At 49.9% G+C, this 18,624-nt stretch overlaps 2 protein-coding genes across 3 annotated transcripts in view; one reads left to right on the plus strand and one right to left on the minus strand.

Moving 5' to 3' along the window:
- DNAH10 (dynein axonemal heavy chain 10) overlaps positions 1-6,472 on the plus strand; it is a 58,934-nt gene extending 52,462 nt beyond the window's left edge. The window contains exons 71-79 of the mRNA XM_087913054.1: positions 256-465; positions 1,192-1,287; positions 1,863-2,034; positions 2,664-2,795; positions 3,099-3,310; positions 3,410-3,577; positions 4,010-4,190; positions 5,204-5,349; positions 6,104-6,472. Of these exons, the coding sequence (XP_087769180.1) occupies positions 256-465; positions 1,192-1,287; positions 1,863-2,034; positions 2,664-2,795; positions 3,099-3,310; positions 3,410-3,577; positions 4,010-4,190; positions 5,204-5,349; positions 6,104-6,250 (1,464 nt within the window). The 3' untranslated portion in view covers positions 6,251-6,472. The remainder of the gene's footprint in view (positions 1-255; positions 466-1,191; positions 1,288-1,862; positions 2,035-2,663; positions 2,796-3,098; positions 3,311-3,409; positions 3,578-4,009; positions 4,191-5,203; positions 5,350-6,103) is intronic.
- A 1,532-nt stretch (positions 6,473-8,004) lies between these two features.
- Positions 8,005-18,619, minus strand: CCDC92 (coiled-coil domain containing 92). Of its 2 annotated transcripts, XM_087913055.1 has the most exons (5): positions 18,378-18,543; positions 16,182-16,315; positions 10,221-10,367; positions 9,469-9,510; positions 8,005-8,979 (listed from the first exon to the last, which is right to left on the minus strand). In XM_087913055.1, the coding sequence occupies exons 3-5, from the start codon at positions 10,348-10,350 to the stop codon at positions 8,204-8,206; spliced, it is 948 nt and encodes a 315-aa protein (XP_087769181.1). In that variant the 5' UTR covers positions 10,351-10,367; positions 16,182-16,315; positions 18,378-18,543; the 3' UTR covers positions 8,005-8,203. The 2 variants fall into 2 exon arrangements, with proteins under 2 accessions (XP_087769181.1, XP_026575166.1); XM_026719381.2 differs by lacking the exon at positions 16,182-16,315 and having other exon boundaries at positions 18,378-18,619.
- Between the last annotated feature and the right edge of the window lie 5 nt (positions 18,620-18,624).

The following is an 18,624-nucleotide window of genomic DNA, read 5'->3' on the forward strand; positions in this document are numbered from 1 at the left end:
GCACTGCTTTCCCCGCCTCCCTTTCTGCTGGCAGCTAAAAAGACCAAGAGTATTTTTTTTAGTTGACATAGTGTTGATCGGCATCACTGGGCTTAATTTTGGGTGAGGAGCCCGGGGACACCACGGGCACAGTGGGCATGGGAGAAAGACCAGCGAAAGTTCCAAAAACATCTCCAGGTAGAGGAGCGTGAGAAAGTGGTTGCATCTGCTGACTCAACCCGTCCGAACTGGGGTCGTTTTCTTCCCTCATCTCAGGTAGTCACGGAGCCCCCCAACGGGTTGAAGCTCAACATGAGAGCGACCTTCTTCAAAATCTCCCACGAGTCTCTCGACCAGTGTCCTCACGCCGCCTTCAAGTCTTTGGTCTACGTCTTAGCATTTTTCCATGCTGTAGTCCAGGAGAGGAGGAAGTTTGGGAAGATCGGTTGGAACGTGCCCTACGATTTCAACGAATCGGATTTCCAGGTAGTCGACATTCTGGTTCCTCAGGAGGTCACGGTCGGGATCCCCTTGGATTTAGGAGGACCTCCCAAAAAGCCCCTGAGGACTTTTCCTTTCATTTTGCTTTGAGAAAGGAGCCTTGCCAATCGCTGTCAGTTTTAAGAGCAGGAAGTTAGGAAGGCTAAACGAAGAGAGACCCCGCGTGTGTCCGGATTCTGTCAGTTACCCCATTTAAATCATGAGTCTTGAGCCAAACTTCCAAAACTTCAAAAGGATTTATTGGGAATTGACATGCCGGCGCTGCCTGAGTGCAGCCAACTCTGAGACGCATCATTCATTGTCACCTTTGACCCTGGTTTTCCCCCAGCCCCTGGGTGTATCCTAATTCATATTCTCCAATGGGACACTTCCATAGCCCAGAGTCATCAATCATGCTCTCCAGTTAGAATTTTGCCCGGCAGAAACTTCCAGTCACCTAGTTATTATCTCTGAAAACATTGATGGAATGCACTCTCGGTTTGCAAGCTGCCCCACTGTCAGGGTTCTGGCAGTTAAGTTACTCCAATTAAATCATAAACCTTGAGTCACATTCCCAGAACTAAAGAGGATTTATTTGAAGCTAACATTCTACGTCCACCACTGCTCTTCCTTCCCCTTCTGCTGGCAACTCTAAAAAAGACCATAGAAATATTTTATGAGTTGACGGAGTGATTAATCCGTGGGTTTTCCCCCCCGCCACAATTCCACCAGGTCTGCATGGAGATCCTCAACACATACTTGACCAAAGCTTTCCAGCAAAACGATGACAAAATCCCCTGGGGAAGCCTGAAGTATCTCATCGGAGAGGTGAGCGGACAAGGGGCAGAGAGGGGGATTCCTTCAAATGACAAGTGGGGGTTCAAAAATGACCCCATGAAACTGGTCAATATTCAACCAGAAGGCCCAGTATCACATCTTCTGACTATTGGGGAGGGAACCAAATACTCTTCCCCCACCGGTGGGTCTGGGACTTGCAATTTCCTGCAGGCTTCCCCATTGACTTTGGCTAAGGCTGAGGCCTGTCCTTTACGACTGCGTTGCTCAGGGACAGAAATTCCAATCCCAATTGCCGTTGTAAGTCAACGACTACCTGTAAATTGGTTTAGGACTACTAGGGTAGTACCAGAGGGCTGGTCAGTGCCCTGAAGACCGTCCATCCACCTTTTCATTCACTTTGTTGAATTTTAACCATCTTTGCCACTTTTTAAATTTCATACGCGGTTTTTACGTTTCGATATTTTATTCGTACATCGTCCACAGTCCCTCTGTAAGAGAGATGGGCAGTTTCTAAATTTGATAAATAAAAATAAAATAAAAAAATCCAGGGGAAAAAACCCATCTCAAATAGTGATTAAAACCTTGTCGTGCTGCCAAATTTCTAGGTGATGTACGGCGGGCGAGCCATTGACAGCTTCGACCGGCGCATCCTTACTATTTACATGGACGAATACCTGGGAGATTTTATCTTTGATACGTTCCAGCCCTTCCATTTTTTCCACAATGACGAAGTTGATTACCGAATCCCCGAAGGGACGTCGAAGGACGATTATGTGGGTAAGGCACCGGCTGGGAGTTGAAGTCCAGAAGTCTCAAAAGTTGCCAAGATTGGACACCCCTGGTTTAAAGTTTGACGGGTCTGGGGCAGAAATATAACAACATCCCTTAACGTAGCACTCTCCCAGATACAATAGCACGTCCATATTTTACAGCAGACCCTGATTTGGCTTTCTTTCATGGCTGTCTCTTAATTACGTACATTAAAAGAAGTACACAACATTTTTAAATGTCATTCTATATTGCCACTCCATTAGAATAGAAATAGAATAACTGAGTTAGAAGGGACCTTGGAGGTCTTCTAGTCCAACCCCCTGCCCAAGCAGGAAATCTTCAGACAAACGGCTGTCCAACATCTTTTTAAAAACACAACTTCTGGGGGCAAGTAGTTCCACCAATTAATTGTTCTGACTGTCAGGAAATCTCTCCTTAGTTCTAAGTTTGCTTCTCTCCTTGATCACATTCCATCCTTATTGCTTCTCTGGTCCTGCCTTCTCTGGTGCTTTGGAGATTAGCTTGACTCCCTCTTCTTTGTGGCAACCCTTGAGATATTGGAAAACTGCTATCATGCCACCCCTGGTCCTTCTCTTCATCTTCAAGCCCGCTCTTTCTGCGTCTTCCTTCCACAGAAGAGATTGAGTCCCTACCCCTAGCCAACACGCCGGAGGTGTTTGGCCTGCACCCGAACGCTGAAATTGGGTACTACACCCAGGCAGCCCGCGATATGTGGTCCCATCTGTTAGAGCTACAGCCCCAAACAGGTATGGCCCTCAAGAGGTTCGGCAGAATTGGACAAAACGGGCCTCTGGTCTTTTGAGGCCCAAGGGAAGAAGGCAATTCAAACTCTGCTGACCAGCACTTCCTAATTTTCGTTGCCTGGAATAAAGAGCTAAAAATCTAGAAATGAATAGTTGGAATTTTGCCGTAATCCTGTATCAACAAGAAAACAAAAATAAAATCCCTCCCCAACCAGCATAAATTTTCCCATTCTGCAATGTTGGATTCGTCATCACCCAACAAAAAAAATGGTTCTCCTCCATCCGATCCCTTTGTCCTGATTTTAGGGGAATCCGGTGCTGGGATCAGCCGGGACGAGTACATTGGTCAGGTTGCCAAGGACATTGAGAACAAGCTGCCCAAGGTTTTCGATCTGGATCATATCAGGAAGGTTTTGGGCATCGACATCTCACCGACGACGGTGGTGCTGCTGCAGGAACTGGAGAGGTTCAACAAACTCATCGTCCGGATGACCAAGTCTTTGGCCGAGCTGCAGAGAGTAAGCAGATCTTGCCCACCCGTCCAAACTCTCCCCCTCCCTCCTTTCCCCATCTTGAGTGGCCGGTGGACTGACCATCCTTTGTGTCTTCGCGCCCAGGCCTTGGCTGGGGAAGTTGGCATGAGCAACGAACTGGATGAAGTAGCCCGGGCTCTCTTCAACGGTCAGATTCCAAACATCTGGAGGAAGTTGGCTCCTGATACGCTGAAGACCTTGGGCAACTGGATGATTTATTTTAAGAATAGGTTTCTCCAATACACCTCGTGGGTAAGTAGACACGACACCTTTGCAGCCCTCTTGTTAAGTGGGGGAAGAGGCCTGTGCTTTGGGGTAAAGCTTTGGTCTTTCCCGCACCCCCCGGATGTGACTTCTCCAATGGGACACCTCCGTCTCCAAGAGTCATCCGTCATCCTCTCCAATAACCTTCTTATGCTCTGACAACTTTGGGCTGCTGAGTTGATTATCTAGGCAGGTAAGGCTCACTCCCTTTTTCTGGCAGCTAAAAAGACCAAAGGAGTCTCTTTTTAGTTGACAGTCTCTCAGAGTCAGCTGCACCCAGGTAATGCTGACATGCTCACTCCTAATAAATCATTATTTGTTTTAATCCTGAGAGATGTGGGCTAGAGACTCATGATTCGAATGGGGGTGAAATTGTTGGAATTGTTGGAACCCTGACACAGCGTTCCTTGCTGCCCTTAGGTTGAGGAAAGCGAGCCGAGCGTCATGTGGCTGTCAGGGCTGCACATCCCGGAGTCCTACCTCACGGCGCTCGTCCAAGCCACCTGCAGAAAGAATGGCTGGCCTCTCGACCGCTCCACTTTATACACCCAAGTCACCAAATACCGGACCGCCGACGAGGTCACGGAGCGGCCAGGACAAGGTAAGGTGTTTCCCAAGGGGGCCGCGCAGACCTCCTGATGGACTTGCTACAGGACTGGCTACAGCTAGTCCCTCATTTACGATCCCTCCAATTGGGCCCAATGTTTCTGTCGCTAAGTGAGACAGTTACCTAGCGAGCTTTGCACCCTCTTCCCCTTTTACCGTTGTTGAGTGACTCTCCACGGAAGTTAGGGACGCAATTGTTAATTGTTGAATCCCACTGACGTTGCTTGCTGGAATGGTCGCGATAAGGGGAACCCCTGACCCCAGGACACAGCGACCGTCACAAACAGGAGCCAGTGGCCAAGTGGATTTTGATCACATGCCCTTGTCCCTATTTTACCTTCCCCAAATTATTGTCCTCCCTTACCTTATTTACTTACCACGGGGCAGGAAAAGGAAGGAGAAGTCTCAAAACTGACCACCTCCTCCTTGATGGCCTGTGGCTTCTCCCCGGGCAGCCTGTTGGGCCCCAGGCGAAGCAGCCATTCCCCCCTCCCCTCTATCTAGTAGATAGTAAGATGTGGCCTTACTAAGCCTTTATAGAGTGGTATTAGTACCTCCCTTGATCTTGATTGTATCCGTTGATGCAACTTAGGATTGCATTGGCTTTTTGGGCTGCTGCCGCACACGGCTGGCTCCTGTTTAGCTGGTTGTCCGCTAAGACTCCCAAGATCCCTCTCCCAGTTGCTGCTATTGAGCCTGGTTTCACCCAGTCTATATGTTGGGGATGCTGCAGCGGTTGCTGAGTGTTCATAACATCAGCAGGGACTCTGGGAGCCACGTATGAAGACCATCATAGAAGCAACCCGAGCAATGGATGAATCTCACTGCTCTTGCTATAGCAACGATTTATTAAAACTTACACGCTGCCTGTCTCTGGGCAGCTGCCCCGAGTCTCCCAGCCATGCTTTTGTTGAGGGGTGTGTGTGTGTGTGTGTGCGGCATTTCTAAAATGCGAGGCAGCTGAGGATCCCGTCTTGGGGCTGGGCGCCTCCCTTCTCCTCTCCCCAGGGTGTTTTGTCTCCGGCCTGTACCTGGAGGGGGCCGACTGGGACCTGGACAACGGCTGCCTCACCCGCAGCAAGCCCAAAGTGCTGGTGGTGGATTTGCCCATCCTGAAGATCATCCCCATTGAGGCCCATCGGCTCAAGCTGCAGGTACGTGCAGAGGTCGCCAGCTGGCGGTTGAGGTTTTGATTTGGGGTGTGTGTGTGAGAGAGAGGGAGGCAGGACAGTCCTTCCCAGACAGGGACGGCCTTCTGTTTACACCTGGTCATCAGTGGGCACTTGGTTTGGCATGTGGTACGGCAATTGCGGGGTCCTTGGTGCTCTCCGAGTTCGGTGGGTTTCTTGGAGACGTTTCATGACCCTACAAGGTAACCTTGTCAGTGCTAGAGGGAGCGGGGTCTGCTCTCTGTTTATACACAGGAGCCTTGCCCTGTCAGTGTAGGTGGGAGCGAATATTGTTGGCCCTTTGATTAGGCTGCTGTTTACAGTTTGTGGCATTAGTTCCTTGATTGGAGTGTTGTTTTATTGCTTGTATATAAACAGGGAGCAACCCCCCACTCCCTTCTAGCACTGATGATGTTCCCTAGTTGGGTCATGAAACGTCTGCAAGAAAACCGCCCAGCTCAGAGAGCACTAAGGACCCCAGAGTTCTCTTTCCCATTCTCCTTTCTCTTATTCTCTTTTTCCTCCTCCTCCTCCTCCTCCTCCTTTTTGCAAATTCCACTCTCTTCTTGTACTGATAATGCTACCTAGTTGGGTCATGAAACGTCTGCAAGAAAACCACCGAGCTTAGAGAGTACGCAGGACTCCCCCAGTTCAGCCCGAGCTCCAATTATTCACTTCTGCGATTGTCTGGTTTTTTTAACAGGGATCTCGTGGTGGTTTTGGGTTTTTGTTTTTTCAGAACACTTTCCGGACGCCAGTCTACACGACCTCCATGCGGAGAAACGCTATGGGAGTTGGATTGGTATTTGAAGCCGATCTGTTTACCACAAGGCATCTCTCTCACTGGGTCCTCCAAGGGGTTTGCCTCACCTTAAATGCCGATTGAGCCTCGGTGCAGCCATGCCGTAGCTCCGTTAACCGATTTTGAGCGAAGAAAGAAGACAGTTGAAAAACCCAGCCGTCCTTGCTGTGGCCACTGGAGGCTTCCAGGTTGCAACTTTACCTTTTTGGAGGTTCGTTTAATTTTCAGTTGCTGTTTTTTGTTCTTTCTTATCTTTTTTAAAATTTATATATTGCCCTTTATATCAATAAATAGTTTTGCAAATGTGTTTGATATAAAAGATGTACTTGGGCGGGTTCTAAAGCTAAGGCGGCAACCAGGAAGGTTTAACGTATTTATTATTGTCCCCAAAATAAATATGTGACTTGATACAGTTCCACAAATTGCCGACAGCGGATTAACTTGTCTGCCGGCCTTGAAAATGGATTTATTCGGTCCTTTTTTTGGCCAATTTTTCTCTTTGTGGATGCAATTTTAAACCCCGTCTAGTGAAATCACACCAGTAAAAATTGTCTCCTTAAACTGTAAGAAAGGTTAAGTGCATTTTTTTAATTTCACGGTGCATTCTCCCAAATTCTTGGACGCTTGGCTGTAAAAATTGACCCAGAAACAAGCAGGAAGGTTCTAAATTGATGCTGGTTAATGCCGTGCATTTTAAAATGGTATCCTCTTCAAAGGAAGTGCCTTTATCATTCATTAAATACCTATCTAAATCAGGGTTTCTCACTCTTGGCAATTTGAAGACCTGCGAACTTCAGCTCCCAGATGCTGGCTGGGGAATTCTGGGAGTTGAAGTTCGCAGGTCTTCAAATTGTCAAGAGTGAGAAACCCAGATTAAGCAATTTTTTTAACAAATCCACTAGAAAAGGAATATCATAAGCTTATATTGAAAAGTAGAATAATCTTATTCCTTCAGACCAAGGGTCTTCAAACTTGTCAAGTTTAAGACTTTGTGGACTTCAACTCCCAGAATTCCTGAGCTGACATGACTGGAGGAGGAATTCTGGGAGTTGGAAGTCCACAAGTCTTAAAGCTGTCAAGTTAGAAGACCCCTGATGTAGGGTCTCCTGCTTGGGCTGGGGGTTGGACTAGAAGACCTCCAAGGCCCCTTCTGACTTTGGTGATTCCTATCCTCCAACCTGAATTTCAAAACAACCAGGTTGTAGCCCCTCCAACTGAGGACGCAAGCCGGCCTTCAGCAGTCCCTCGTAAGGCCCCCCCACAACGGTTGCTGGATTATCCATCTCCCAACAGAGACCCCTTCCACTGTACCACGTTGGGCTCCCGCTCTTCCCCTCCACCCCCTTCCGCTCCCCTCCCTCCGCTCCTCCTCCTCCACAAACCCCCTCCCCAACAAAGGACACAGACAAGCTCAGCCAAGATTAGCAAAATAAAGGGTTTGTTGGGATTTTAGTCGGTTAGTTGATAAAAACGTGAACAAAGAAAAAAACGGAACATGGTGACCAAGATCACATTCTGGAAAGGTGGATGGAATTTGGGGAGGGGTGTTTCTCTCCTTCGGCTGCACTTCCTTCCTAACACCCCCCCGGCACCCCTGTGTGGGTCCAAGCTGCCCCCCCCCACTCAAAAAATAAGAATTTATCACGACTGTGCTAAGTGGCAGATTAGGGGAGGCTTTAAGGAGCCGATACACAGTGCGCGGCGGGGCTGATGGTGAGCTGGCGGTTTTCGTTGGGGCTCTAGAGGGCTAGCCAGGCATGGTGGCCCCTCCCTCGGGACGCGCCCCGAATAAATGTAAGGCGCATCAGAAGCAAGCAATTCAGGCAGACACACCTGAGTTTGGCTACAGTGTTTCATTAGGTAGATAACTCTGCAATAGGTACAGGTGAGGAAGGAGTGACTCTAGTTCTGGAAAGATTTTGGCATGCACATGGGGGGAGGGGAGAGAGGAGGGGGCGCTCGGAAGAGGGAGGGAGGGAGGCGGGGTGCAGCCCAGCCCTCTGCTGACCACCGAGAGTCCCCTCCAAGCGCCCGGGTTCAAACAGTCCGATCCGTCCCCGAATGCTTGCAAACCATTTTGCTTCCGTTCACCTGGTCCACGGCCAGCGTCTCCACCTCGGGCGGCTGGGGCTGGGTGGGAGGGACGTGGTGGATACGGTGGGCTACCCCGACGTGGCTCTTGTGCTGCCTCTCCCGGGCCGGGCTGTGGGGCTCAGATGACATGCGCTCGGACGGGATGGGTGGGATGACTAAAGGCCTCTCCTTCAGAAGGTGCAGCTCGGTGGACTCCCTGGCCAGTAAGAAGGGGGTGGGGTCAGGCATGGCGTCCACTGGCTCCCGCAGCAGCAGCTTGCGGCTCTCTGAGCCTAATCGGTAGGCCTCCTCGAATTCGGGATTGAGCGGCGTGGACAGGCTCTTCTTCATCCGGCGCCGCGGGGTTTCCGGAAGCTTCTCTTTGGGAGGAGCGGGTTTGTAGCCAGAAAGCACGGGGCTTCCAGAGGGCGAGCTGTCCGACGTCCCGCTGGACATGAGTTTTTTCTTGGTGGCGTGGAGCTGGGAGGTCAGGTAGGCGATGGTGCTGGCCCGCTGCTCCAGTTCGCTGGAGAGCATGTTCAACTTATGGCTTTTCATCTTTAACTCTTCCAAGTATTTCTTCTCCCGTTCCTTGATGGTGTTCTCCAGCACTGCGATCATGGCGTTTTTCTGTTCGAGCTCTTTCAATAACTCGTTGTTTTCCACCTCCTTCACTTTGAGCTGGGCCTCCAGTTCTTCGCATTTCCTTCGGAGCTCTTCGCTCCTTGAAATCCCATTTTCTGGAAAAGAAAAAAAAAAAGGGAGGAGAAAAAGAGGGTTTGATTTCAAAAGAGATCTGGGTCAGGATCAACATTCCACGAAGCGAGCAAAGAACCCAGATAAGACTTGACAAACCAAAATAATTCACGCTTTGCTTCCAGCAAGGTGCTGTGCGAAAACGCCCTTTTGAAATCCTGTTTTCCCAGCTGCAGCTAATGGAGGGAATCAGGGCCCTTCTCTCCCCGGTAACCCATGTTGCTCCCTTCTCGGTTCCTCCCTGCATGCCCTAGGATGAAGAGGTGACTCTGGGTCGTCCTCTGAAGGCCCAGCCAGACTGTACCCTTCCCCAGTTTCCTCCACAGCCATCAGAGCCACATTCCCACTCCCTGTCAGCTGCTCAACCTCCCCCTTAGAATCAGACTCCCACAGGGGCGTGACATGCCCCTTCCACGACGTTTGAAGAGTAAGTACGGAAGGAAGGTGTACGCGAATGCGTTCAGATGCCTCACCTGTCAAGTCTGAGCTTTTGAGAGTCAACTCGTAGGTCAGATCTGAAAAACAGACAAGAGTTAAGATATTTCAGAAACTTTTTCTCTCTCTCTCTCTCTCGGCTGAATCTTCCTGGGCAAAACCGGGCCGCTCATAATAAATACAACCCAGAGAATTTAACCAGCCTTTCTAGAAAACTGACACCACTTTTATGACCGTTGACTTGCAGAGTAACCAATCTCCACACTGGGAAACCACCTTTATATATGACACGTTTATCCGCTTATCTGTAAATGCTCTCAGCGGTTAATAGAAGCTCCCTCTGACCCCACCCAAAGAATTAAAACAATATCAGCCCAGTGTGTTATCTTTCAAGATGGGTGGACTTCAACTCCCAGAATTCCCCAGCCAGGAAAGGCAGGTAGTCCTCGACTTAAGTTCATTTAGTGACCAAAGTTAACAGCGGCCCCGGAAAAGGTGACTTACGACCATTTTTTTCCACAGTTACGACCTTTGCGGCACAATTCAAACACTTGGCAACCGAGTCACGAGATTCCCAACAACAACCAAAGTCAAGGGGGAAGCCAGATTCGCTTAACAACTGGGTTACTAACTCATAGTCGTAACATGGGGGCAAAGCTCGCTGAACCCAATGTCTCGCTTAGCAACGGCAAGGTTGGGCTCGAGGGTGGCCGTAAGTCGAGGACTACCTTTGAGGAACCCTGTTGCCAAGCCAGCTTTTCTTCTCTCCCCGCACTTCCCTCCTGGGTACCTGTGCAGTGTTGCTGCAGGCGTCGGATTTCGGTGTGCAGCCCCTTAAGGGTGTCTGCATGCTGCCTCTGCAGGAAAAGCAAATTCTTTTGGGCGCTGTGCAGCTGGTTCTCCAGGTTCGACGCTGCCATCCTGGCATCCAGCAAACCTGGAGGGAGGGAAAGAAAGGGGAGGAGGAGGGAGAGAGGGAAGACGGGAAGGAAGGAGGGAGCACACCTTTAGATGACACGGAAGGGACCGCTCGGCAAGGAGGAAGATCGGGGATGATGCCACCGGGGTGGCAGTGGGGAGACTCTGGTCGGCGCCACCCTACGAAAAGGTTGGAGAAGGCCACATGGGCCGCCTGCCAGGGTCCACGGAGAGCCCGGAAGTTGGAAATTGGGAAGGATCCTTCCCTTCTTTTACCATCACTGATATTTCAGTGGGAGCTCACCACCTGTAGAACTCTCCGTCTGCTTGGGATAACTGTGTGGTCACAATGGGTGAGAGGGAGGGAGGGAGGGAGGGGAAGGCCGGGGGAAGATGCCACCGGGTGCTCCTGGGTTGGAGTCACATATTTATGGAATTGGCACCCCAGAGAGAGAGAGACTTTGTCTTGTGGGGTTCGGAGAAGGAACTGGCTGCCCAGGGGCCCTTGGGGTTCTCATCCCCTCTTCCTCCTCCTCTTCAGAAGAGCGAACCAACATTCATCATGCCAGCAAAATCCGCCCGGAAGGAATGGCCGAGGCCTGCAAAGAACTGAAGAAGCTTCTTCGGATGAGAAGCGAAAACCCCCAAGAAAAAGCTCCTTTTGCCTTTTGGAAAAAGCTCCTTTTTTTTCCGTAGACCCCTGCAAGGAAGTTTCTGGAACTGAAGACTTCTCTAGGTCATCTCCTGAGTGTGTCTGGATGTCAACATCACCTCCAGGGAGTGAACGTTATAGTAAGAGCCACGGTGGCACAGTGGTGAGAGTGCAGAACTGCAGGCTACTTCTGCTGACTATTGGCTGCCTGCAATTTGGGTAGTTCAAATCCCACCAGGCTCAAGGTTGACTCTGCCTTCCTTCCTTCCGAGGATCCAGATTGCTGACTCTGTAAACTGCTTAGACAGGGCTGGAAAGCGCTATAAAGTGGTATATAAGTCTAAGCGCTAGTGCTTTGCTCTTCCCCTCCCTCCCTTCCTTCCTTCCTTCCTTCCTTCCTCTTTCCTTTCCTTTCCTTCTCTCTCATCTTAGAAAGGGCTGGAAAGCACTGGAAAGCGGTATATAAGTCTAAGGGCTGTGGCTATTGCTATAATTCCAGCCACTCCCTGCCAGGACTTTGTGTCCTTGAATGCAAGGATGGAGACCCCAAGGCCCCTGGGGGTGACACCTGAGCTGCCCAAACCACCTCCAAAGCCAGCTTAGATGCCACCAGGCTGATGGAGATCTCAGATCCACCCATGACAATCCTTTCTTTTCACACAACAGAGACTGGAGATCCTCAGGGGCTGGTTTAGAGCTAAACCCTGACACTCCCAAGTAGTTTGAACCGTGTCTATCAAGAGACCTCCATCAAGAGGATATTTTGAAGGCAAGGACGAGGTTCTCCAAAGAGGAACACGAGACCTGGAAGAAGTTGGAACAGCCCTCAGCAGAAATACAGAATAGCAACCTTGGCAGAGTTGGAAGGGACCTTGTAGTTCGGCTCCCTACACCATTCCAGACAAATGGCTGTCCAATCTCTTCTTAAAAACCTCTAACGTTGGAGGATAAGCAGTTTGACTGGTTAATTGTTAATTTCACTGGTTAATTGTTCACCGTTAGGAAATTCCTCCTTCCTTCTAGGTTGCTTCTAATCCTTGAGTAGTTCCCATCCGTTGCTTCTTGTCCTGCCTTTGAGGTGCCTTGGGGGATAAGTTGACCCCTTCTTCTTTGGGGCAGCCCCTCAGATATTGGAAGACTGCTGTCCTGTCACCCCACAAGTGAAGATCCTTGGTCACAGGAAGACCTCCCTGTTTTTCCCAGACCCCCCATCCCTCTCTAAGACTTTCCTCGTTGACATTATGTGTCTGGAACAAAACAAGCTCGCCTGCAGAGCCGAAAGCTTTACTGCCTCCGCTAATGAATATTCCCCTCTGCCTCCACCCCCCCCATCCCCCCCCCACCAAAAAATAAAAATAAAAATCAGGTGACAAAACACAGCATGGCGTGACTCGCCCATCCGAGGCGAGAGTGGCTCTGTAGCTGGAGGGAAGGGAAGGGAAGAGGATCTGCTTTATGCAAGTCATATGATCTCAATTTTTTAAGATTGATTCTCCGGGAAGTATAAAAGGTGCTCCTTGGCAGGCCGGTGACTTCATCCATTATCTCGGCAACGTTTCCAGGACACGCGGCTACCCAGAACTCCTCCTCTTGCTCCTGCAAATAGTTAACTAATGAATCTTGTAGGAATGTAATGTAGGTCGATGCTGACCTTTCTACTTCAGCTCCCTCCGCTCTTTCCGTCCGAGGCCAACTCGGAAGGTGTAGGAGAACCCAAGGTGATTCCCTGTGGTTTTATTTTTCTTTACAAAAGCCCAGAGCTTGCAGGGAAGAGGAGCCGCTAGCGTTTGGGCTTGGGAATTGTTTTCTCAAACTTGGCTGCGGCAGCCGCCACAAAAGCTAACACGATCCCGGGTGGTATAAACCGAGGCATAGAATCAAAACCGCGTGAAGAATTAGAACTGCTTTAAGAAGGCCTTTAGTAAGGCCACACCTGGAACGAGGCACCCAGTTTTGGTCACCGCGTTGCAAGGGAAGGTGCCGAGGCTTTGGAAAATATGCAGAGAAGAGCAGCGAAGACGATTAAAGGCCTGGAGACTAAAACGTATGAAGAATGGTTGCAGGAATTGGGTCTGGCCACTCTAGAGAAAAGAAGGACCAGGGGAGACAGGATAGAACTATTCCAGGATTTGAGGGGCTGCCACAATAGAAGAGGCGGGGTCAAGTTATTCTCCAAAGCACCAGGAGGCAGGACAAGAAACGATGAAAACTAATCAAGGTGAGAAGCAACCTGGAACCAAGGAGAAACTTCCTAACTGTGAGGAAAATTAACTTGGCTCCGGAAGTTTTGGAGGCTTTTAAGCAGAGACTGGACAGCCACTTGTCTCAAACGGTATGGCGTCTCCTGCTTGAGCAGGGGTTGGACTAGAAGACCTCCAAGGTCCCTTTTCTGAACTGAATTATACTTGAAATATTCTCAGTCGATGTCTGAACCAGAATGGCCCCAAGCGTTGAGAAACGCCCATCTAGAGACTCCACCCTGCTGCGTGGAAAACATAGTTGGGGTTGTTTTGCTCAGCATCTAATCACCGCCATTATCTGTCCCTCTCTAATTAGCTCAATTGCCAAGGATGAAAGAACAATCTCAGTTGCAGGAGACATAACTAAAGAACTAAGAAACTTGCAGGGGGGGTAGAGAAAAGACAAAGAACAAGGACTGAAGTCTGCAATTAGTTTGCGTCTTGCAAATTGTGGTCCACCGCAGATGGCGGTCCTAACTAGCGGGAAACTGGAAAAGAAACCAACGGGTTCTCAAAGCTCGTTGTCTTCGCACAACCTGCTAACCAAAGACCTAGAACAGGCAATGCACAACACACCAAACTTGGCTAATGTTAATTTGTGCGGTTCTTTTGCAGCCCGGCTGATCTTTAAGCCCAACACATAGCCTTCACTCAGGACGGTTCAAGGTGAGGTGATAGCAGTATCTCAGTATTTGAGGGGCTGCCACAGAGAAGGGGAGCTCCCATCTTATTCTCCAGAACACCAGAAGGCCAGACAAGAAGCAACGGATGGAAACCGATCAAGGAGAGAAGCAACCTGGAATTAAGGAGAGACTTCCTTAACAGAGAGGACAGTTAACCAGGGGAACTGCTTGCCACCAGAAGCTGTGGGTGCTACTCCATCACTGGAAGCTTTTAAGAAGAAACTGGACAGCCATTTATCAGAAATAGCATAGGTCTCCTGCACAAGAACAGGGGGGTTGGACTAGATGACCTCCAAGGAACCTTCCAACTCTGTGTTACTGAATTGTGCAGATCTAGAGAAATGGACCAAGTCAGTAACCCAACTTAAAGTCGTCAGACAAATTGAGGTGGCCGGAATCCAGACAGACAGACAGGCAGACACATACACACGACGCTAAGAAATCTTGACGTTCCAGCTCTTTCCCAAAGCTGTAATAAATGATCCTGAGGCCGACTGTCCTTTTTCCTTTTTTTTTTTTTTTTGAATGCGAAGGCTCGTTCCATCACACACCCGTCTGCTCTTCTTCTCCCATCCTAATTTTCCAGACAGGCTGCTCTGGTTCCCTTCCAGCCAACCTGCGGATGTCTCTTGGCCCTTAATGTCTCTGCAGAGTTATTTTTAGGCCCCTGTGACAAGGCAGTGATGGAGCAGGAAAGAGAGAACAATGAGGAGGACGTCGCAGCCGGCACACGACCAAAGGATGGGCTAACTTCACCTGCCTGTTTTGCAAACGCTTTCTGGAAATAACGGACAAGCCCTAAACCCACCCCGGTTGGGCCACGGCTCCCAAACTGGCAGCTCCCGGCACGGCGTGGCAACTTGCCACCAACCTACAGCATAGTGCAGACAAGATTTTGGCAAAGGCCAACAAACTGGGCTATTTGGCAGGATCAACAAGTCCAGTTAGAACGTGGTCAAAAGTCTAGCTCTCCTAATGCTGATGTTAGACTGCTGGACCCCACCCAGATCTCCAAAACCATCATCACTTAACCAAGATGGGCAGCTTTAGAAATCAAATAATAACCACCCCATGGCAGCAAGTGGGCTGATGGAAATAAGACACGAAGACGGCTGTCCAGGGCTGAGTCTTGGAAAGCCGAGATACGATGCTTAGCAAGACCCAGCTGCAAAATAATAATAATATTTTTTTGGACTGTGCATTGCAGTAAAAGACCAAACCGCTCAAACCAGAGAAAGAGAGCAAAAGTTTTGCTTCCAGCTCTTACAAGAAACAATTCCCCTTTTACGGAGACTCTTGACTTGAGAGCCATAGATTTTTTTCTAATTAATCCAATCCAAACAGCAGGCCTAAAAGAATACACCGGCTTGGGCACTGCCCCATGCTATCCATCAGTCTTGTCTGAATGCCAATGGGTGCATTCGCTGTTAATTGCTCACTGAAATATTAGTGGTTTCAGACAAACAAGCGGTGACACCATCTGGCTTAATCCAATTAAATATAAAATCAGCGCAAAGGTGGCAAAGTTCACCGGCATTACCGACACGCTTACTTAGACGCTTTAAGGCCACAATTCTGCAAGAAATGCCCCCTTTCAACGCCATCTTCTAACTTTCTGGAAGTTGGCAAGCTTCGTCCCTCTCCTATCGAGAAAAAAGGGCGGAATTCCTCTAGAGAAAATAAATCTGAGCAGTTTTATTCCTGCTGTGGTGCAGTTTTCGGTCCTTTACAACATCCCAAAAGAGCAGAATCTGGTCTCAGCCACCGGGACTCACAACTGCCTGCCTACCGTTCAACCCTTCGTAGCCATGATATTTAAGTTCCGCCCCAGCCGGACCCGGCTAAAAAAAAGTAACAGCCTTTGAAGGAAGAGAAAGGTTCAAACCATGCATTCAAAAAGTAGACTGTGCAAACGCCGGGGGAAATTATTCATTCAAAGTTCCCAGACCGAACAGAGAGTTAATATTCCATGTTTTCAGGGCACCCCCTAACTTTAACGCAGGCAACCCCCCCCTCAGGGCACAGTTGCCTAATTTTTGCAAACGGACAACAAACAGCCATCGAGACCCCCCCGCCAAAAAACTACCAGTCGTGCCGTTCAGTTTTTGGAGTAAAGCCTCACAATTTGAATCCAGGGACACCCGCCCGATCCAATATGCTCCCAAACACGCAGCTTTTTCCCCCTAAAATAAAAATTAAGAGAAGAAAACACCCACCCACACAAAGCACCGTAAAAAGCAGCCCTTTGACAAACTCACCCCCTTACACGAGCATGTTCCAAAATCCCCGTCCCCGATATAGACTGCCCCCACAGCCTCGAGGATGGGAGGTGGCGTGGTCCATTCAGTACCACCGGACTGCAGTGTTAACACACCCCCGGAGCGCAACCCTGCTGCGTAAAGAAGGAAGCGAAAGGAAAGCCGTTTTCGTTTGCACACGTATCACACACACACACAGTCCCCCCCACTGCAAAAAAAAAGACACAGTCTCTCTCTCTCTCTCTTTTTTTTTTCCACCTGCAATGCAGGCAAGCAAGTTGAAGGATCCACCCTTGGACTTTCCAAGCCCCCTCCTCCCTCCGGCGCCTTTCCCTTAAATCCCCCCTCTTCCCAGCCCATTGCTAAAGGCTCAGCAGCCCAGCCCCACTCCCCAGCACATTTTCCATCCAGGGGTTAACGAAAGCGGGGAGACCCTCCCATCCTGGTGATGTCCCACCTTCAGCATGGAGGAGATCAGAGAGCCAGACGGCTAACCAGCTAGCTTGTGAGGTGGGAGGGGGTGGGGGGTGGGTGGGGGAGAGACAAAAGGGAGGGGCGCTATTCTAGGGAGAAGCTGGACTCGGGTCTGGTTGCTATCATCTCCAGGAGGGTGGAAGGGGGGAAAAAAGGAGCATCGCAACCATGCCACAATCCACAATCCGCTGCAAAGGAAAGTGTGTGTCTGTGTGTGTGTGTGTGTGTGTGCGTAGGGGAGGGGTCCTCCTCGTGGGTACTGAGCCCTTCCTTTCTCTAAAGAGAAACCCAGATCGATTCTTCCAGTTAAAAGAAGATTAAAACAAGCTAATAAAAAGAATTATATTCTGTGCACAAGGCGGGTTTTGAAGCCAGAGGGGAAAGGCCGGAGGGGGGGGGAACCTGGAGGGTGGAATTAAGATTCATGGGGGCGGGGAGGGGGGGTCCTCAACTTAACAACCCCAATTTTATGTTGTCGAGGCAATGAGACATTTCTTCAGGGAGTTTTGGCCCCGTTTTACGACCTGTGAATGTGTGAATCCCTGCTGTTGTTAAGTTAATCATGGGGTTGTGGTTAAATGAATCTGGCTCCCCCCCCCTTCTGGCTTGTCAGAAGGTCTCACACACACACACACACACACACATATACAAAGCACACCAGGACGCTGCAACCGTCGTAAATACGCGTCAGTTGCCAAGCGGGCCAACTTTTGATCGCATGACCATGGGGAGGCTACAACAGTCGTTAAGTGTGAAGTGTAGCATTGAATGGTCGCTAAGTGAACCACTGTAAGTCAAGGACTACCTGTACACCGATAAGAGATGGTAGATAAATAAATAGAGAGATAGACAGATACCTAGAGATGATAAGATAGATGATATAGATTAGATTAGATTAGATGGATGATATAGATTAGATGGATGGATGGACGGATGGATAGATGGATTAGGTAGGTAGGTAGGCAGAATAGACAGACAGAGAAAGAGATAGATGGATAGATGAAATGATTAATTAGAGGATGGATGGATAGAAAGAATAGACATAGATGCATAGATGAACAGAAAGAGATAGATGGATAGATGGAATGATTAAATAAAGGAATGGATGGATGGATATAATAGACAGAAAGAGATAGATGGATAGATAGATGGAATGATTAAAGGATGGATAGATAGATAGATAGATAGATAGATAGATAGATAGATAGATAGATAGATAGATAGATAGATGGATGCAGCGCTCACAAAGTTCCTTAGAGAATGGGGGACACTCTCCTTAAGTGAGGGTCTCCCTAAAAGTCATTCCATGGGGGGGGTCCTCAGTAGCAGTGGGTCTCCTCTCAGCCTTCCCAGAGGAAGTCCTCCCTCCTTAAGTGGGGAGGGGTCTCCACATGTCATATCTACCCCCACTTATCCTACGGGGGTCTTCAACTAGTGTGGGGGGCTCCCCTCAGCCTTCCCAGAGGGAGGGTTCCCTCTTTATGTGGGGAGGGGTCTCACCCTGCAGGAAAACGCCCCCCCCTCCTCCAGTTCCCTCCCCTCTTAAGGGGGGGGCTCCCCTTCCTCAGTCATTGAAGAAGGCTGGGGTTGGGGTCCCTCCTCATCACCCCCCCAGGGGTGGAACGGGAGGGGTGAGTCTGCCAAAGTCCCCGTCCCCTTAACCCCCCTCTGCGCGGTGCCTGATGGGAAGAACGTGTGTGGGGGGGCTGTTCTGATACTCACCCGCCGCCACCGCCGCTGCTCCCCCCGCCCCGCTCCGGTCCTGCCGGGGGGGAGGGAGGCCGAGGGGAGGGGGCGCTGCTCCCCAATGGGAGCGACGAGGAGGAGGAGGGAGGGAGGGGAAGAGGGGGACGGGGTGACGTCGAGGGCAGGGGAACTGCGCAGGCGCGGAGGCTCAGGTGCAGCCGCGGCGAAACAGCTGCCGCGTTGCCCCGGCAACCGGCTGGGCGCTTCCCCTGGCAGCCGTTGC

This window comes from Pseudonaja textilis, chromosome 15, assembly GCF_049901715.1.
Source record: "Pseudonaja textilis isolate UNSWEBS1 chromosome 15, rPseTex1.2, whole genome shotgun sequence".
In the NCBI taxonomy this organism is placed as follows: Eukaryota; Metazoa; Chordata; class Lepidosauria; order Squamata; family Elapidae; genus Pseudonaja; species Pseudonaja textilis.

Excerpts from the sequence above, each read along its gene's own strand:
- CCDC92 (XM_026719381.2), bottom strand. The coding sequence starts at position 10,350 with ATGGCAGCGTCGAACCTGGAGAACCAGCTGCACAGCGCCCAAAAGAAT. Across the intron at positions 9,511-10,220 it reads CCTGCAGCAACACTGCACAG|ATCTGACCTACGAGTTGACT; the intron begins GTACCCAGGAGG and ends TCTGTTTTTCAG. Across the intron at positions 8,980-9,468 it reads CAAAAGCTCAGACTTGACAG|AAAATGGGATTTCAAGGAGC; the intron begins GTGAGGCATCTG and ends TTTCTTTTCCAG.